Source organism: Sinocyclocheilus grahami, unplaced genomic scaffold, assembly GCF_001515645.1.
Source record: "Sinocyclocheilus grahami isolate Dianchi unplaced genomic scaffold, SAMN03320097.WGS_v1.1 scaffold92.1, whole genome shotgun sequence".
In the NCBI taxonomy this organism is placed as follows: domain Eukaryota; kingdom Metazoa; phylum Chordata; class Actinopteri; order Cypriniformes; family Cyprinidae; genus Sinocyclocheilus; species Sinocyclocheilus grahami.
Window position 1 is genome coordinate 1,674,184 of NW_015505271.1, and position 20,703 is coordinate 1,694,886.

The window sequence follows — 20,703 nt, forward strand, 5'->3', positions numbered from 1 at the left end:
TATTTTATGTTATTTCAAACAATTGACGCACAACCCTGAGCTCCTCACTCCCTTTATGGCATTGATTTAGTTCAAGCTTGCGCACTTTAAACTCATAAAACCTCTTAAGAACAAATAGAAAGACACATAATTTAAGAATTAACAGAGTAACATATAATATGTTATTTACAGTACACACAGTAAGAGACTTGCAGGTGTTGATTATCTTAGCGCAGTGCATGCGTAACGCAGCGTTTTACAGAGACGGTTGATTTGAAAACCACCGCTCAGGGGCAGCATTGTATCATTTGCAGTATTAAGTTGGACACCGGACATTTTTCTGCCAATAAAACAATTTAACAAGAGATCATATGGGATCCTACTGTATAAAAACACTGTCCAATACTATAAATGTTTTGTTATAGGTCGTAGTTTATTATTTGTATGGCTCTTGATATGTAGCAAGCTGTATTGAAATGTTTTCACCACAAGATGTCAATCTTACACCTGTGCATAATTGAATGGGGTCAATTGAGCAAGGATATCAAATGGACCATTTTTAGATTCAGAAGTCCTTACAGAAGCACAATGAAGAAAAGGACGACACCCCCAAAGGTACCCCTTTGTACCTTAGCTATAGCCCTAAGGGGGAATATTTCTTAATGTATAATGTAGCTGTAATGTACTGTAAGTACCCAGGGATATGTGTATCTTTAAGGGTACTGCCACAATGACAAATTGTATCCCTAAAAGTACAATTGTCAGGTTTTTTTTTTTTTTTTTATCAAATCAAGTCAATTCACCTTTACTTCTATAGCGCTTTTATACAATACACATTGTGTCACCAAAAATATGTCTGGAAAATGACAAGCACCATGGATGCTCTTCACTGAATAATTTAATAAATTATGGAAAATAATATACATTTTTGGTGTGCCATTACATAACCTCCCCTTAAATGATAATGTCCCTCACTTGTGCAGAAATCATTGCGGCTACACATTCACTTCCTACCACAACAAGTGGTAATACTAAATGTAGTCTATGCAGGTTTCAGAAAAAAGAAAATATAAATAAAATCACACATAGGCCTCCAAACTCAGAGTTAAAATTTAAGATCACGTAAATAGAATATGTATAGAACTTTGCAATATATAATAATATGCCTTATTCATGTGCTGTCCTCTCCTAAGTCACTGTTTGGATGCTGTAATGTAGTGGGAGGGGACCCGGCTCTTGGAGCGCTGCGCGCTGATGATGCGAAAGCTCACAGAGCCACAAGTAGTTGCTGGCTTAACCTTAAAACAATAAGCATACCCAATGAGCGCACTCGAGCACCTCCCCAAAATCTTCTGATTACAAGCGCTGGATGTTTACAAATGACGCGCGCGCATAAAGGCGACAGATGAGCAGAGCTGCTTCAGTATACAGGTACAAGAAAGGGATGGATCACCGACCGGCGGATTTCACTCTTTATGGACGAGCAAAGTCAACATTTTAGTGCAACCGCATCCTGGAATATTCTTGCATTTATCTCACTGTCTTTCTCATTTTACGCTTTAAAAATCAACCCGTTTTTTCGCGCACAAACATGTTTTTGTTCCTAAGGTCAGTTCTTCTTGTTAACGTGTTTTATGCTCAATTGGAAATTGTGAATTCTATGCAGAGTCAGATGTGCGTGCCCGTCAGACTGGATCATGTCAAGAACAATTTAGTCAGTGATGAAGACAACACGTTGCCGCAAACAGTTGTGTTCAAAATAAGTGCATTCGAACAAGATTTTGTCCTCGAATTACAGTCGGACTCCAGCTTCCTTGCGCCTGCTTTCTCGACGCACACCGACGCAACTGCTCAAAATTCCGCGCACAGTGAAGATCTGAGCCGGTGTTTTTATGCCGGTGAGGTGAATTCTGATCCTTATTCCTATGCAGCGCTCAGCTTGTGCAAGGGACTGCAGGGCGCATTCGGTTACGATGACTGGGAATATTTCATCAAGCCGGCTTTAAACGACACAGACTGGGACAGTATGCATGCGCATCTCATCAGCCGCAGATCTAACGCTAATCTGAGTGGCAACTCCACGTCAAGATGCGGCGTGGACAGCGGTGTGACCCAAACCGTTGCACAGTCTTTGGCGAAGTTTAAGCACCTAAAGGAACAACACATGAGTAACGTCACTATGTCAGTTCTGAAAAACCGCTCGAAGAGATTTGTCTCCATTCCGCGTTATGTAGAGACATTAGTGGTGGCCGATGAATCCATGGCCAAATTCCACGATGACGACCTCAAGCATTACGTGCTGACATTAATGTCAGTGGCAGCTAAGCTTTACAAACACCCCACTATTCTTAACTCTATCAACATCGTGGTTGTCAAGTTTATGGTGATTAACGAGGAAGAGAAAGGACCCAAGGTTTCCGGGAACGCCGCGATGACCCTGCGTAATTTCTGCACCTGGCAGAAGAAGCTGAACAAAAACAGCGACAAGCATGCGGAGTATTGGGATACAGCCATCCTATTTACAAAACAGGTAAGGTGTAATGCGCCTTTCGTCAATAGGGGGCAGTATGAGAATCAACGAATCCTAGAATGATCCGGCTAATGTATCTTGTGGTAATTATATCAAGATGGCAGGCAACAAGAAACAAAACTGAACACCACACAGGCTGCTGCAATTTACTTACCCAATAATCAAACCAATTTAGACAGGATTTATGATGACATTGTAATCACAGCTTTTAATGTGAACTGCATAAGCATAAATATGGCGTTTTAATTGTTGTTTGTAAAAAAAATTAAAAAAAGAAAAACAAATGCTTTTACTCTAACCTAAAAGTTTTATCTGAGCACTGGTACATAAAGCTTGGCTAAATTCTGAAATATGTTTTGTAACTCACAGAGTAATAGGCAGGCTGCAACAAGAGTGGCCTCTCCAGTTAACCTGCAGTTCCCATCATGTTTATAAGTGTTGTTAAGGTCATTGGTCAGGTCTGCCTTTGAGCTATTGTTCTGTATCAGCACTGCAAGTAGGAATGTGTGCTCTAAATCAGCAAAGATACAAATCACGAATGCAGAATACTTAATAGTGCTAAAATTGATCAAGGCTCATTGTCTCTACCTACATTTTTGCAAGTCTCCAGTAACATACCTACATAGAATTCAACACAACGTTTATTCCATTTTACACAAATTATGATTATTGGGACAAATGATCAATTAATAACATGGTTCCTTGCGCAATATTACGTTATAACCTCAAAACACTTTTACCATAGAGCATGATTTGCAAACTAATACATTCTGATATTTGCAGCACATGACCAGGTCCATATGACTTTTCTGATGTGGTAAACTTGTTCGGTGACCCACCTGATACAGCCAGATTCATGTTCATCTATTTAGAGTAAAACTGAACACACTTTTAGCAGCACTCGCTGGACTTTGAAACACTTTGAAAGTGTTGCAAAACATGCAAGAAACAATTTAATATCATTTTGCAAGAAATGTCACAGGCACAGTTTTCCAGTAAGTCTGGAATGATGACTATTGCTTAAATTAAACTAAATGAAATATTTTGAAATGACTGACTGGCTTTACTGGTTACCAACTTGTATAAAATTCTGTTTGTTAGTTTCAGTAGCATCAACTTCCTACAACTTCACATCTTCCTGCCCTTATTTAACCCAACTGCAGAATAAATGGAGCATTGTTTCAATTTATTTCAGTACTGTTATCAGCTGTTTGTCAATGACATTGACCAGGGCAATATTAAGGAATGGCTGGACAAAGCTTAGCATTCAGTCCTCAGATTATGATGTTATGCACACATAAACCCCTGCTTTGTAAAGACTCACCCATGAACTAATTTTATGCTGTCAGCTGTTTTTTAGGAACGCTTGTATGTGTGAAAACATTTCCAGTTCCAAACACATCAGATGAGCACAACCATTGTATCCTCTGGCAATCTGCTGCAGTTACACATGACCTGAGCTGGACATCCAGACCAGTAATGTCTGCCTAGTCTAGATGACAGCTGTAGTGAATCATTCTGAGGAGAGTAAATGTTTTATTGTTTCTTCTCCAAAGGGAACTTATGAAGCATTTTAGCAAGAGAGCAGAGTTACTCCCTACATTCTTCCACTCATTATGTTCATTACTCCCTGTGGACAGAGAGAGATTGTTAGGTTTCTCCATGGTCTTGGATGACTCAAGATGAGTTGGAGAGGGGCTAGACTTGTACATCTGCTAACCTATATTAAAGTTTCCAACCTGAGTATGGTGTGATTATGCAAGTCTGCATAAATAATACAGAGAGAAAATGAATGAAATTACAAATGTAAATTGATAAGCAAATGAATGGATGGATGGAAAGGATGATGGTTGGTTAGATGAATTAATGGATGGATAAGCAAACAGTACAGAAGGTATATATTGAATGTACAGGCTTGCTACATAAAACTACTATAAAACTGTTGATTCTGCATACATTTAAATGAAGATGATCACATTGTTTAGTTAATGCATTGCAACCTATCATATTAAATAGCTAAAATAGGAATATTAGTTGCTGTTTTCCATTTAGTTAAAATAAATTGGGACTAGAGCTTTAAATCTTCAAACAAAAAAGACCAGAAAAGGATAATAAAAGTAGCTCATATGATGCATGCAATATTTCAAGTCTTCTGAAGGCACGATAGCTTTGTGTAAGAAAAAGACTGAAAAGTTGTTACTCTCCTTTCTGCACTGAGAGAGTTCATGAGAGTCAGATCTTACAGATGAATCGGTTGATCAGGTTCACAAAGCAGGTTTTTAATAATGTGATCACAAACAGATCGATGCAGTTCTTGACTTAATGATGACTAACTTCAGATGACTTGAAATAAATTGCACTTCATGGTTCGTTTGCATCCTTGTTGAAGTTTTAAAGTGCCTTGTACTTGAATGGAAAAGTGTTACAAGTACATTTTTTGATTTTTCTTCTTTTGTGTTCAACTGAAGAAAGTCAAATTGGTTTGAAACAGCGTGAGGGTGAGTAAATAATGACAGAACTATTTCTTTAATCTGTTTATGTCAGCAAGGCCAGTGTATAAAAAAGAGGTAAAGGGAGTTTCATATAGGACTATGGGAGATACACTAATGAGAAGTGTCCAGTTTCATGGGGAGCTTCCCCTAACCTCAGTCCCAGCTGCAAACGCTCTGACTCTTTACCCCTCTTTCTCCTCCTACTCCCTTTCAGTCTGTTTCCCATTACAAGTATTTAATGATGGAGAGGCTGAGGGTGGTGAAGAGAGAGAAAAGCAGGAAAGATAGAGAGAGAAAATCTATGTGCCCGCTGTGTCCAGGCCCACCTGCTGCAGAGCTCCAATCCCAGCTGCAGCCTGAGAATAAAACCATATCTTTCCATTCAGGCTGTTCTGTTATGACCTCATTTTCTGTCAAATGATGTAGTGGCATCAAAACCAGCAGTGGATTATTGTAGGTATTTTAATCACCAATTCAATATTATGGCAGCAAATATGATTTTTAATAAGTACATTTGTTGCAAGAAACAAGAAAAGTCTCAGAATGAGTCACTGCTGGCCAGTCATGCAAAAATGCAACAGTTCATGTTTAATAAAAACCAAAGCAAAAAATATAACTAGGCCACTCTTGCAAGAGAGACCGAGAGTCATGATATGGCAACATGAAATATAACTATTACAAAACTATTAAATTTACAAAGCTCTACATGCAACTGCAGCACATGAACTAAAGTTTACAGTGTACATGTGTAATCTACTTTGTATGGTAAAGTTTGCTTTTTGTGTACATTCGATATGGAAATTGCACATTCTGTTGAGGGCTTATTTTTTGGTTGTAAATATATCTGTATACTTATAATGACGTTTCATGTAGAACATTACTGGTATTTTATAATGGATCCTTGTGTTATGTAATTTAGGTAATTGGGAACAGCAAGCCAGCTGAAAAGTTTGACTCAGCTGTTCATCACAGAGACAAAAAGGCACATCTGAAGTTTATTTGCATTTTCTAAATACAGCCTTTATCAAAGGCATTTGTTCACTATGTGAGACACTAAGGGAAAGTGAAGGATAGCATTATTCTTTAAGAGTCAAGCATTTAAGCATTTTTTAACATAAATATAGGACCCCCAAACACATCTATCTAACTCAGACACAACAACAAGCCTTTGAACTCAACATTATAGCATTTATTGCAAAATATGTCACTGCTAATTCCAACTATTGTTAAAATTACCAGCATCAAACATTTGCACAATCTGCCTTTTCAATATGTTCCTTAGCTAGCTGGCAAACTAAAAGTAACCAACAGCCTTGGGCTACATAGACCCATCTCCTATTTTTATATAACAACATATTTAGTTTGAAAATGATCACTAGCTTGGAGCTAGTTGACTGCCATGTGCTTTTTGCTGTTCACGTGGTTCTCAAGTTCGTCACAATTTAAAAGAAACTGTTTCATTGCGCTTGTTGGGCAGTTGAAATTCAGAACAAGATCAAATAAGATGGCAAAAACCAAAGGCCTCAAACATTGTTGCAATCATTAGAAGAAACTTCTAATTTTTGTAATGTTTAAGAACTACAATGTAAATTGCTATGTGGCCTGTATTTAATTATGTGATTGTTTGCATAGACAGTCTGCTGGAAGTGCAGATCTACCCGGGTGGCTAACCATATAACCACTACCGCCCCGCAGGGGTAGTGTTAGATAGTTTATCAGAGAAAGTACAACAATGATATAGATAGAAAGTGCGAAGGAAGGCAAGAGTTAGCAAGAGAGGGAAAAAGAGAGAGAAATGCACATATGGAACAGTTTGGATTTTATAAAGGCATAATGAAAGTCGTATGTTTGCAATGCTGGATGCCAATTGGGTCAGCGCTGCTTGTGGAGAGTATGGGCAAGTTCCCCCCTGTTTTGCAAAGGATAAAGAGATTTCTTGCCAAACATAGAGGTTGGATAAAAAAAATAATGGATAGATAAGTTAATTGAAATGACTGCTCTCATTGCTTATCTAACATTGTCTGTGCACAGGACCATTAGCTAAACCAGAACCTAAAATGGTCTGGTTCTGTTTCCTCCACCTGGCACAAGCAGATGGCTAGAATCCAAAAGGCTCATACCATATTTTATTTCCAAAGCATGTCATCAGGGACTTGGAGTCTGAACTCTGGAGGAGGGGGGTGAATAAGTGGGGAAAATTGTACAATGAATTCACTGGATACAATGGAACAATAAATCGATCAGATAGCATCTTAAATGGTTGCTGATAAATATATCATAGAAAAAAAATAACATAGATCACATCTGATATTTTTCTTCACATTTCATCCAACAGTGCATCACGTTTTAAATCCAGGTCACACAAGTGCAAGTTTGTCAGGACAGGGTTCTGGTCTACAGTGTTTCTTATTTCTAATCAGATGTTTTATATGTGTTATTTCATTATAAAATTTTTATTTTAGTTTAGAAAACTTGCAAATTATATTAATAAATTAAACTATTATTCTCACAGCTGAACTGCGGGTGATATATGAATAAGATGCAGAGTTTGGGCCGAAGAAGTCCAACTGTTCATGAAATTGTCCATTAATGTTTGTAATAGTTTGTGTATAGTAGTCTAGAACAGGGGTCTCCAAACTCAGGCCTGTGTCCTGCAGAGTTTAGCTCCAACTTGCCTCAACACACCTGCCTGGAAGTTTCTAGTATGCCTAGTAAGACCTTGATTAACTGGTTCAAATGTTTAATTAGGGTTGGAGTTAAACTCTGATGTCTTAATACACTCCCAACCAATATATTTCTGTCAGATGCCTGACTACAGGGAAGCATTTGGACGTGGTTAATATTTGAACAAGACATCCATCGTCTAAAGGTCTCCAGGTCTAAAAAGACTAGGGAGACTTTATGATTAGCCCCATGATGACTCTTGGGAGTTAGCAGCTGGATTCACATACATCAAGAAATGCATAGAGATTGTGAGAACTAGGCCAAATTAAAGGGGTCATGAACTGCCTTTTTATTATTTGTACTGTTCTCTGAGGTCTACTTATAATGTTATCAATATTTGTACATCATAAAACATAATTTAGAAGTAACAGGCTATTTTCGGTCCTGTTTTGACCCCCTCATCGGAAAGCTCTGTTTGAACAGGAGTGGCGGATTGTAGACTCAGAAGTAAATGGCCAGTGCTATGATTGGCTACCAGTTGTGTTTGTTTGACAGCTTACATCCTTCACAGGTGAACACTGCTGTGATTTAGGTTAAAAACGCATAAATACTCAGTACATATCAAACAATCTGTAATAACAGACAAAGCCACATAATTAAAACGCAACGTGAGTAAAGTGTTACTCACACTTGTGTGGTGCGACATTACTGTCGAATCCAATATGTGACCCTGAACCACAAAACCAGTCATAAGTGTCAATTTTTCGAAATTGAGATTTATACATAATTTGAAAGCAGCAGAAATAAGATTTCCATTGATGTATGGTTTGTTAGGATAGGACAACATTTGGCTGAGATACAACTATTTGAAAATCTGGAATCTGAGGGTGCAAAAAAATCAAAATATTGAGAAAATCGCCTTTAAAGTTGTCCAAATGAAGTTCTTAGCAATGCATATTACTAATCAAAAATTAAGTTTTTATATATTTACAGTAGGAAATTTACAAAATATCTTCATGGAACATGGAAAAATTGATAATTTTGACCGATACAATGTTTTTGGCTATTGCTAAAAATATACCCAAGCGACTTAAGACTGGTTTTGTGGTCCAGGGTCACATATAGTCAGCACAGCATGGTCTTATAGTTTCAATCTTTCTGAAAATACTGTGTCGAATTGTGCTTTCTTTGTAAACAAATCTGCTGTAAAATGAAGCGAACAACAATTATAATGCATTGTAATACTTATGTATTTGTGGTTATAACTTTTGTATGATCATTTATAACACACAATTAATACCATATTAAATCCACTTAATTTATAATGGATGATCTCATATCGTGACATTGTTTATTTAAGATCTGCACAGTATCTTACTACATCTTGGGAGTGCTTAGGAGTGTTTTTGAGTGTTTCCTGTGAGGTTAATGTTAATTTTGCTGTGAGCTAGTTTAAGATCATTTATAATATTTTCAAATAAAAAAAATACAATGTTTTTATTTTTATATTACATTACATTTTATTTTGATGGTCCCTGTAGTCTATTGACTATAAGCAACTTTGCAACTATATGTCAACTAACTCTCATTTAGAGTATTAGTAGACTTAGGTTAAGGTTTGGTAGAATAAGTTGACGTTCTTGCAAAGTTTCTTATAGTCAGTAGAATGTCTGTTGGGGAACCATCAAAATAAAGTGTTAGCCAATATTTAGCAGACATATTACTAATACTCCAATGACTGCTAGTTGACAGGTAGTTGCAAAGTTACTTATCAACAGTTGTCTAAAGGTTACCATCAAAATAACCATACTGATATTACAATAAAAATAGTTCAAAGCAAATGCGTACACATTCATCTGATCTGATATTTGATTTTATGGCTGTTTGAGAAAAAAATATTATTATTATTATTATTATAATAAAAAGACATAAGTGGTCTTTGTCTTTTTTAATAAAGTGAAGTTACTTTACTTAAAGTAGACAAAGAACACATAAATAATAAGACCGCATTTTAAAGCCTTTTGGATGTTTTCATGAAGACTTTGTATTTGTCGTTTTACAGTAAAAACACTAATAAGATGTACTAAGTTATTGCGCAGATCTTAAACACAATATTTAGCAGACATATTACTAATACTCCAATGACTGCTAGTTGACAGGTAGTTGCAAAGTTACTTATCAACAGTTGTCTAAAGGTTACCATCAAAATAACCATACTGATATTACAATAAAAATAGTTCAAAGCAAATGCGTACACATTCATCTGATCTGATATTTGATTTTATGGCTGTTTGAGAAAAAAATATTATTATTATTATTATAATAATAAAAAGACATAAGTGGTCTTTGTCTTTTTTAATAAAGTGAAGTTACTTTACTTAAAGTAGACAAAGAACACTTATAAATAATAAGACCGCATTTTAAAGCCTTTTGGATGTTTTCATGAAGACTTTGTATTTGTCGTTTTACAGTAAAAACACTAATAAGATGTACTAAGTTATTGCGCAGATCTTAAACAATGGCAAGATATGAGACTTATGATACATTATAGCTATGGGAAATATAATTCATTGTAACTTCAGTGGATGCAACATGTTCATTGTGTTATAAATCATCATACTCTTAAGAGCTATAACCACAAATAAGTATGCATTATAATATATTAAACTGTTATTATGATTATTTATGAGACGATACAACATATACGTTTTTTTTATAATGCATTATTCATTCAATATTTATAATGCCTTAAGAATACCCTTATAATGTATTATAAATACGGGCTACTCCGAGGTCTTACTGATGCAGTCTGAATCTTCATTAAAAATAAAGTTCATCCACTCTTTTCTAACATTGAGACCTCTTATATGTCAAAAGATCAAGGGAATTTTGATTTCTCAGTTCATGACCCCTTTAAGAGAGAGAGAGAGAGAGAGAGAGAGAATGTAAGTAGACCAGAAGAAACCCTTTGTCCTTGTAGGCTTGGATGCTTACTAAAAAACGTTTTGATTGTTATGTATAAATATGAGTAACATGTCAGACTGATATGGAACTTCATCCTAGACAATGCAATTTAATATGTGGTCAAAGATGTTATGCTGTTGAATAACAGGAGTTGAACTGTTTCTCCTGAGTGTTGTGAAGCTTCTGTTCCCTTTAAGTGTGTTGTGGCCAGAGAGAAACTTTAATTTTAATGCTAAGGTTTACGACCACAGTCAATGCTAGCCCTTTTTTGGGAGTTGGTATAGGGTGTTGCACCATGGGATAAGGGGGACCAGCAAACCTGCTATTATGATGTTGAGTCAGTAGGGCTCAGATCTTTTGAGCAAATCCATTTTAAACTGTGGAAACACAATATAGGCCAGTCGGAAATTTGGACCTGCATTTTTGACCAATAAAAATTAGAGATATTTTGAGCATGTGAAATATTTCCATGTCAATTAAAAGCACATTCTAGATACCTATTTCCTATTTTTCACTCAATGTTTCTCACTCAGTGCTAGTGTGATTATTCAGTTAAATTTACTTGCATATCTATGTTACCATTTTTTTTCATTTTTATTATTATTAATATATAATTTTACACCAGGATTTATGTGCCAATGATTGAAACTATACACCATTGGTTGATTTGCCCAGCAGCATCACCAATTTATATATTTGCTAAATATTCAGCTGTAAATTTAATCTAAATTATTTAGTTTTAGATGTGTACTGAATGCTAAAAGTATATAAAAAGTAATAATTAAAATTACACTTACCTTTTTATGGGTTAAATATGATAAAATGTTATTTGTACTCACATTGACTTGTAATTACAAAACAAATCCTCATTTAGAATGTTAAAAATTCAGAATAAGAATGATGACCACAATTTGTTTACATTCTGCTGATATAGGACCTGTGCGGAGCCTCAACATGTGACACACTGGGTATGGCAGATGTCGGCACCATGTGTGATCCCAAGAGAAGTTGTTCTGTGATTGAAGATGATGGGTTGCCATCTGCCTTCACTACTGCCCACGAGCTTGGTAAGTGTAAACAGCGCAAACTGTAGGGTTCTGGCAATTAAAATCCCATTCATTTTCTCCATTGATAAATTGATTTTTAACGGCAAAATATAAACCTTCCAAGAGAGACCTATACTGTACAGTACCACGAGCTACAAGATTGTTAAACAATGAAGTATGCTTCTGTAGAAGCCACGAGTCAGCATGACTGACTTCAATAAAACATTTTTAAAAAGCAGTTAATATTAAAAAACTGCATTACCCATAATTCCTGGCTCTTCCTTGACCCTTCTTAGCAGTTTGCCATTGTTCTTAAAATATCTTAATATCTTGTAATAAACTAAAAATATTAATTTAATACATTTCACACAGAATATCACTGACTAACACTAAACACAGTTTCTCCTAAACTTGCATTCATTTTATCACTCCTAGCATAAGCATGATGCTCCAATAACAAGCTTCTTGCATTGTCATTTGGAGGTGCTGAAATCTCCTAACTGAATGCTTGCCGATCCTACTCAATATGTGGGTCTAGAACCAGTGATTTCAGCATTCAAAATCTTTTGGAGGATCTCCACAACATTGTCCCAGAGATGATGTTCAATCAATTCAGATTAGAGCAGTGGAGCAGCTGAGGAAAGATAAGCTCTATTGAAGTGGCTTATTTCCCTGTAGGAAACCTCATAGGCGGTTTTGCAAAACTTTCCTCTCAAGGCCAGGGAGGAAATGTGGGGAGATGTTGGAGGTATTGTAGAAGTGACTCAGCATAGCTGTGGTCCGACTGCTGACAGGAAAATTGTATTGGAATGATTGGTGATTTTAAAGGCAAAAATATAAATTTACATTTGGATAATTTCTAGAGATGGTTAATTTACATCAATTTAAAGTGCTGACACACATCGCATTTAGTTTTTTGTCTTTTTTTCCCTCTTGTGTTCTCACTTCTTTCTCCTCTCCTTTACTCCTACAATGCTACAGGCCATGTCTTCAATATGCCACATGATAATGTTAAGGCATGTGAGGAGGTGTTTGGCAAGCTGCAGAACAATCACATGATGTCTCCCACTCTGATCCGAATCAACCGCACCAGTCCCTGGTCACCATGCAGTGCTGCCATTATCACTGACTACCTGGACAGTGGACACGGTAAATAAATGAAAGCAATACTGTGCATTTCCTGTAGACCTACACTTAATCTGTGATGCTTCAGGGGTCTGAGAGCGGTTTGCATGAATTTTGGCAATATGTGAAAGCTACAAATTAACTTTAATGTGAACCGAAAAGTTTCATTTCATTTCATCATACTATTGCATCTATTTGTGCTAAATGGTTATCATTTATTACAATACAAGGTTACGGTCAACAATGAAAACAATAAGTCTAATTAATTAATTTATTAATTTGTTTGTTTGTTTGTTTGTTTATTTCGGCAAGGCCAGTGAAATTTTTGACAGGGCAAGTAAAAAATTTGAACCACTGGCCCAACTGGGCCAGTAGAAATTTTCCTTAGCGTTGAGCTTTGTCAACACTATCAAAATCAGTATCATAACACACAGAATTGTATAACAAGTCAGCTACAGAATGAATTTTAAACTGTACTAAAAAAAAGAATACAGAATGACTTTGAATAGCATAATTGTCAAATTAATTCAGTCCCAAACGACACACTATACACTATGCACTTTTACACTAAGTATTTATGCACTATACTCAACCATGTAGTGTATGAATTATATAAGGTTATTTTGTCATTCATTAATGGAGTCTGATAGCCCCTCTCCCTTCACTACGTAATTAAAGCTGCAATAGTTGAGTGCATGAAGTGTTCAACATTCCACGCTTAGGGCCATATTTTAAAGATCTAAGCGCATGGTCTAAAGCGCACGGCGCAAGTGCACTTAGGGCGTGTCCGAATCCAATTTTGCTATGGGAAAAACGGTCGGTGCACCGGGTGCATGGTCCAAAAGAGTTATACCTATTTTCTTAACGATTCATGGGTGTGTTTTGGGTGTAACGTGCAATAAACCAATCAGAGTCTCATCTCCCATTCCCTTTAATGGCCAGCTGCGCTTGCGCCATGGCCGATTCGCTATGTACATGGTGGAATTTGCAAGAGCAAAGACTGAACGCTTCTCCAGAGAGGAAAGGTTCTGCTCGTGCGTGAGGCTAAAGTGCACGAGCAGACCATCTACGGGACACAATAATAATCTTTAACATTGTAATCCTTTCATTTTTAATATTTGATATGTTTGTGCACTGCTGCATGCACGTCCCTGTTGCTCCCGTTGTTCACCCGCCTATAGGTGCCTATTACTAATGCGCTCTTTAATTAAAAAAAAATATTGCGCCATTGACAGACCAGGTTTCAGTTGGAAACTGAAGGTCTTTGCAGGTTTTCAGCAACGCGCCAACAATGCGCCTGAACACATCTCGTTTTCAGATTAGCACGGCCATGGGCGCACAAATGGGCACAAACGCATTTGCTATTTAAACAACGTGGCGTAGGACGGGAAAATGATAATTGCATTGGGCTGAAACTAGCAAAAAACACTAGCGCATTGCGCCGGGCGTATGATAGGGCCCTTGGTTATTTAAGTGCATCATTCGGGTAGTTAAAGTGCACTTTTTCCTTTTGGAATTTTCAGTATAGGGTTTTGTGTAATCACTATAGAATCCCCAAGATGTGTCACTCGTATAATTTTGAATGGGGAAAAATGCAACGTTCAATATGGCCACTCTGTCGAAGGAAGCCCGCCTTCTAAATAAAAGAGCCAATCGCTAATCAGTAAAGTCATCGCATCTCTGCAGCTGCCATTAGATGTCCTGGTTGCTATAGAAACAGCATTCTGAGATGCATGCTTAGGACTGCGCATGCGCACTGGCAGGTCTAGCCTGAAAAATAAGCTTTTTTAATACTATTTGAGCAAAAGAAACAACAATTATGAGACAGTTGCTGTCAGATTTCATTGGTGATTTCAAATATGAAATTTAATCGTAAGTTTGGTGAACACATTGGGAGAATTTGAAGTTTCCCCATTCAAAGAGACAGGAGCTGCACTTGCATGCCCGAGAGGATGAATGAAATGAAATGACTTGCCTTAAAGGGACGTTGGTATAGGCCTAGTTGTGTTAGGATGAGCTGAGCAAGTCTTGCATATGTATTTCCTGGTTTGAGAGTGACTTTTAATAAAGATTTACAGGTAAAATTAGTGTAAACAAAAGTCTCTGAAGTGTTGTAAATACAATTTCATACAACTGTGTGTAACATTCTCTTATTATTTGACATCTTTGCAGGCGATTGTCTGCTGGATCAACCTCAGAAACCGTTAGCTCTTCCAGATGTGCTCCCAGGTGCATCGTATGGTTTAGAGCAACAGTGTGAGCTTGCCTTTGGTGGCGGCTCAAAGCCTTGCCTGTTCATGCAGGCACCATGTCAGCGCTTATGGTGCACAGGGAAGACCCGCGGGCAACTGGTGTGCCAGACAAGACACTTTCCATGGGCAGACGGAACCAGCTGCGGGGACAGACAGCTCTGCATGAGGGGCACATGCATGGACAAACAGGAGATCACCAAAACTAAGGTACCTTCACACATCTCATACAGTATCTCAAATACTTGGATGGATGGATGGATGGATGGATGGATGAACACTAAATATACAAACTGTCACTGCTGTTTTGATCATGCTTACTTGCAGAATTCAGAATTTAAGAAAAAAGGATTTACACTTTTGTTGTATGAACACATTGAATGCATTTTAAAGGAACTCTCACTGCAGTGTGAAAGACATCATGTGACCACAACAGAGATTTGACATACCGATGTCAGCCTGTTAAGCATACTCCACTTGTTATTTGGTATATTTGACCTGTTGCTTAGCGATCTTGAACATGACCCGTGAACGTGTTCTTGGTGGCCAAGTCATTTGGGGTTTAGAAGTAAAAAGAGTCTGTTTTCAAGGGATATTCAATGTTCAAAGGTCAAGTGAGTTGTGTCAAACCCCTCTTCCTGTTTCTTCTGTATTAGGTGGATGGCAGATGGGGTAAATGGGGGCCGTTTGGTACCTGTTCCAGAACTTGTGGAGGTGGAGTGCAGCTGTCAAAGAGAGAGTGTGACAACCCTGTGCCAGTCAATGGCGGCAAATACTGCCAGGGAGTGAGGGTCAAATACCACTCCTGCAACCTCTTCCCATGCCCTGACACAGGTTTAAAACCCTTTCTAAATTTTTCTCTCTACGGAACACAAAATCAGCATCAGTGTAAAAAAAATAAACAAGGATAATTGTATTATTTGGAATAATTGATGCTTTTCTGCATTGCATATGGAATAAAATAAGCATTTCAAGAACGTGCTCCACTTACATCTGCCTCATTGTCATTTTAGGCAAGAGCTATCGTGAGGAGCAGTGTGAAGCTTACAATGGGTTTAGTCTGAATACTAACCGGCTTACCCCCTCTGTGGTGTGGGTCCCCAAATATTCTGGTGTTTCGTCTAAAGATACATGCAAGTTGATCTGCAGGGCAAATGGAACAGGCTACTTCCACATTCTTGCACCAAAGGTGGGCAATTAAAGTGTTAACAACCATCTGTCATGTTTAGAAATTATTTAATAAACAATATTAAAAAGAAGTTTGGGTTTAAGACATCAAAAATATATATCAAACATAATTTTAATATCAATTTTATCAGTTCATGCAGTGGAAAATATGAGTTAATCTAATAATGGGACCTATATATTATAACTAGTATTATATACTTTAATATATTAGCTAAAAAATATATAAACTAAGATTCTCAGGATCAAGAGCTTCTCTCACTGGAGATTATGAAGCTTGAGTGCGCTGTGAGGGTTGCGGGGGATATAACCTGTCAGTGAGTCCGGGAGACTATGACATAAAGTGAACTAAAACACACCTTAACACCATAAAATACATTTGCAATAGTTTGGTACATGAAAGGCTACACATGCAATCTCAGAACAGTTATGAGTTATTAAACATTCATCTAAGAATTTATTGAAAGGAAAAGAATGATTAAATTAAAACCATATATTACTATAGGCATGTAAGAGGAGAAAGGACGTGGTGAGCATACCTGTTGTTTGATGGCTGCTTTACACTTGCGCCAGATGTCACTACAGACAGACAGACAGAACTGATGAAAGTGAGAGGAAAGATAAGGAAGGTGAAAGGGCCTATCTTTGTGAGATACTGTTGTGCAGAGTGACACTGTACAGACGCAACAGTTACGTCAAGGCTAGAGCATGGCAAGAGGTATATGAGACATGCTGTTTTAACCGGGATTTGACATTGAAGAAACTATGCAGAGCCTGAACTCTTAAAGAGACGGCAATGAACTCTAATCTGCTAAAGACATGTTTTGCCAAAGGCAAAAAAAGAAAAGGAAATAAGCAATACCGAAGACTAGACTGCATATTAATTCAGTAAGCCCCATTGCTAATTTGAAGTGTAACTCATCCAAAACAAATGGTCAACAGAATAGGGACAGAAATAGCTTCATAGCAGACAGGCTAGACTCATTTGTTTCAATGCATCCCCACATATATTGTCATAGTTAGAAATCAGCCTGTTTTGCAAAGCTGCTCTAAAACTGAGCAATGGGAACCATTAAAAAGATTATTTAATGTACATGTACTTTATATGTAGCAACCATTTTCTGTCTATCTTCCTTTTAATCTAAATTTTCAATTACAAATAAAAAAGAAATGTAATTTGTGTATTTAATTCATCAGTACATGAAGCATTGTTTTGCAAAGAAAATAAATGGTTGTACAAGGATTGCCCTACATTTTTCCCACCATAAATATATGTGTATCCACAAGACTGTTGGCATGCAAATACATTTTCCCTGCTTTTTATAGGTTGTTGATGGTACACCATGTTCTCCTGACTCCTCATCAGTCTGTGTCCAAGGCAAATGCATCAAGGCAGGATGTGATGGAAAACTGGGATCCAACAAGAAGTTTGACAAGTGTGGTGTCTGTGGAGGAGATAATAAAAACTGCAAGAAGGTCTCAGGCCTTTTCACCAAGCCCATGTGAGTGAAGTTGGGTCACAAATAATCTGAAAATAATTCATGCAATTTATTAACCTCATGTTTTTGGTAAGCCTGGGTATCGATACAGATTTCCTGATTTGATTCTGATTTTGATTAGTGGAAATGATTAATGGCATTTCTTGCCATTATTTTTTTAGATATGCTGTCACATTCAGTACATTCAGACTTCAAACTCACATTCTTAATATTTCTTTTTGAATTGGTCAAGTGGTGTACTAAGAAAGAAAATAATATTCCAAAACCATTCTAATCCTTCTTCTGACCTTTCTCTTCTCAGGCATGGTTACAATTTTGTGGTCATGCTTCCTGTGGAAGCGTCTAACGTTGACATCAGGCAGCGTGGCTACAAGGGCATTGTGAGCGATGACAACTATCTTGCCGTCAAGAACAGCCAGGGCAAGTACCTGTTGAATGGAAACTATGTGGTTTCAGCCATGGAGAAGGATATTCTGGTGAAAGGGAGTCTGATCCGCTACAGTGGAACAGTTGGCTCCTCAGAAACTCTTCAGGCTGTGAAGCCTCTGGGGGAAGCCCTGGTAATTGAAGTGCTATCTGTGGGCCAGATGACACCTCCACGTATCCGCTATTCTTTCTACTTGCCACGAGAGAGCAAAGATACCAAGGTGCAAAAGAAAGAAGAAAAGGCACGTGCTGAAAACAGTGTTCTTAGAGAAGAGGGCGGAATCAATAAAGGTGGAAAAGAGGCAGATCTTCTTAAGGACAAAATCTCACCTTCATATGTCAAAGATATTGGGCTGAAACCAGGGAAGTGGGTGGCGGCAGGGTGGGATGTGTGCTCGGTTACTTGTGGTAATGGACTGCAGAGAAGGATGGTGCAGTGTCTTGGGGGAGATGGTGGGCCTGGAATGGACTGTGAGCCTGCCCAAAAGCCCAGTGCTATTCGGGCATGTGGAGATCCTTGCCCCATGTGGGAGGTGGGTGACTGGTCCCCCTGCTCCAAGACCTGTGGGAAGGGGTTCAAACGGCGCCTGATTCGCTGCGTTACAAATGTGGGAAAGTTGCTTCCCAGGGAGAAGTGTGCAGACAAAAAGAAGCCACAGGAGCTGGACTTCTGTTCATTAACCCCATGTAAATAATCCGTCCCTCCCTTTATTTCTCTACATGGACCTTCTATTTTGTCAAATTGCATATTCAACAGAGAAAAGAACAAAGAAAAAAAGACTATATGTTCTGGTTCAAAGTTTAGAATATGCCATCTGCCTTACAATGGGGAAAAAATGAACAGCTGTGGAAAAAAATTACTGTCAAAAGACAGACAATTGAGATTGTGAGATAAACAGGCTTGAACACAATGCAAATAGTACTCTACCTCTAATTCTAGCCAAATTATATAATACATCACCTGTAAATCATCCAGACGAGACCAAATTCATAATCATGCCTGATGTCATTAAAATGCATAGGTATTTATAAGTAATGTTTACACATACATTTTTTGTATGTTTGAATATATGCGATAAAGACGTACTGACAGCATCTAAAACATAAAAATATGAATTCTTCATATTCTTTTTTAATATCAGGAATAAATTTGTATAGTTACATTTCACTATTATAACCTAATCCCACCTCCACACGAAAGCTAACCACTTCTCATCAATACAAAACACAACAGGCAGATAATTGTAGTAACAATTATTTTTACTACATTATACCATTTTGTAAACTTTTTTCATTAATTATACTGTAATGTTAAATTAGTTGAAAAAGCATGACAAAGGCCTAAAGATTAATATAATTGATTAAATGCAGTAAAATCAATGTATTCAAACAATGTGTTCAATATTCTATAAACCTAAAAGGATTTTAAACATTTGTATACCTATAAACCATTCATATGGAAAACATTTACATTTTAGATGCTGTTAATATGTCAATAATATACATGTCTATGTTAGCATATGAAAATGTATGTGATAGAACCACACTATACAAATATCTGTGATTACTAGAGATCACTTTGGAGATTGCTATCCAAGTCCAAAACATCAGTGTAATTATTAAGCATAAACTGCAAAAATCCATTGCTTTTAACTGAATGGATGATTTTTCCTCCCCTGCAGACATCAGTGTAAACATCTCTTTTGTATGAGCAATTGATGTTTGTAATGGCCATTAATGAATGTGTGCAGTGGAGGCCAAACTAAATTCTGATATATTCCATCTGGGTTAACAGAAACATTCCACAGGGTATATAACAAACTAGCTCACAAACGCCCTTGTACTGCATGGAACTGGCTGCAATCTACCCTTTGACACCCTCTGTTCTTCAAAACTCGAGAGATGTGGAGAAAATTAACTGGGGAGCGATTCGTTATTAACCAAAAATTAAGATCAACATCCAAGAATGAGACTGGAATATTTGCAATAGAGGTTAATATTTGCTATAAAAAAAATCGGTTTACTAGTTTTTCCATTTTTTTCACATTGCTTAAGGACTGAGAGGAAGCACGGCACATCAGCACATTCTTCATGTCAGCAAACAGGACTAAATATAACAGGATGAAGGAAGCCGGTTACCCCAGTGCTTTACGTCATGCAAATAAATGAAGTCATCTGTTTAGTATTGTAACTGGAAGTCTTCTAACTACTTTCCACATGGTTTTTCGTGAAATTCAGCGATCCACCTTTAGCGATGCAATATGACATGCAGTAACTCACAGGGGCCATTTTGACAAAGTACAGATCATGGAAATGTTTAAGTCTTTGCCAATGTATTAGCCCCCTAAAACAAAAACAGCAAGGAGAAAGCCTTATGTACACAAGACCTGTGTTTTATCAGTACGTGTGTGTTAGCATGTTAGCCGTCTGTTGTTAAACTCTTTTTGCATGTCCATTCACCTTGAAGTCACTGCTATTTAGTTCAGCAGACCTAATTTTTTTTCTGGCCAGCATATTTCCTGCTGTCAGCCATGTTCTGTACTG

At 37.4% G+C, this 20,703-nt stretch overlaps 1 protein-coding gene across 1 annotated transcript; it reads left to right on the top strand.

Moving 5' to 3' along the window:
- The first annotated feature begins 1,288 nt into the window (after positions 1-1,288).
- LOC107587336 (A disintegrin and metalloproteinase with thrombospondin motifs 15-like) lies at positions 1,289-20,480 on the top strand. Its single transcript, XM_016275079.1, has 8 exons — positions 1,289-2,509; positions 11,564-11,696; positions 12,657-12,824; positions 14,973-15,259; positions 15,706-15,883; positions 16,063-16,238; positions 17,561-17,736; positions 18,035-20,480. The coding sequence occupies exons 1-8, from the start codon at positions 1,571-1,573 to the stop codon at positions 18,852-18,854; spliced, it is 2,877 nt and encodes a 958-aa protein (XP_016130565.1). The 5' UTR covers positions 1,289-1,570; the 3' UTR covers positions 18,855-20,480.
- Positions 20,481-20,703: the final 223 nt, after the last annotated feature.

Coding starts and splice junctions, on each gene's coding strand:
- LOC107587336 (XM_016275079.1), top strand. CDS start 1,571: ATGTTTTTGTTCCTAAGGTCAGTTCTTCTTGTTAACGTGTTTTATGCT. Junction 16,239..17,560: donor TCCACATTCTTGCACCAAAG/GTGGGCAATTAA, acceptor TGCTTTTTATAG/GTTGTTGATGGTACACCATG. Junction 17,737..18,034: donor GGCCTTTTCACCAAGCCCAT/GTGAGTGAAGTT, acceptor TTCTCTTCTCAG/GCATGGTTACAATTTTGTGG.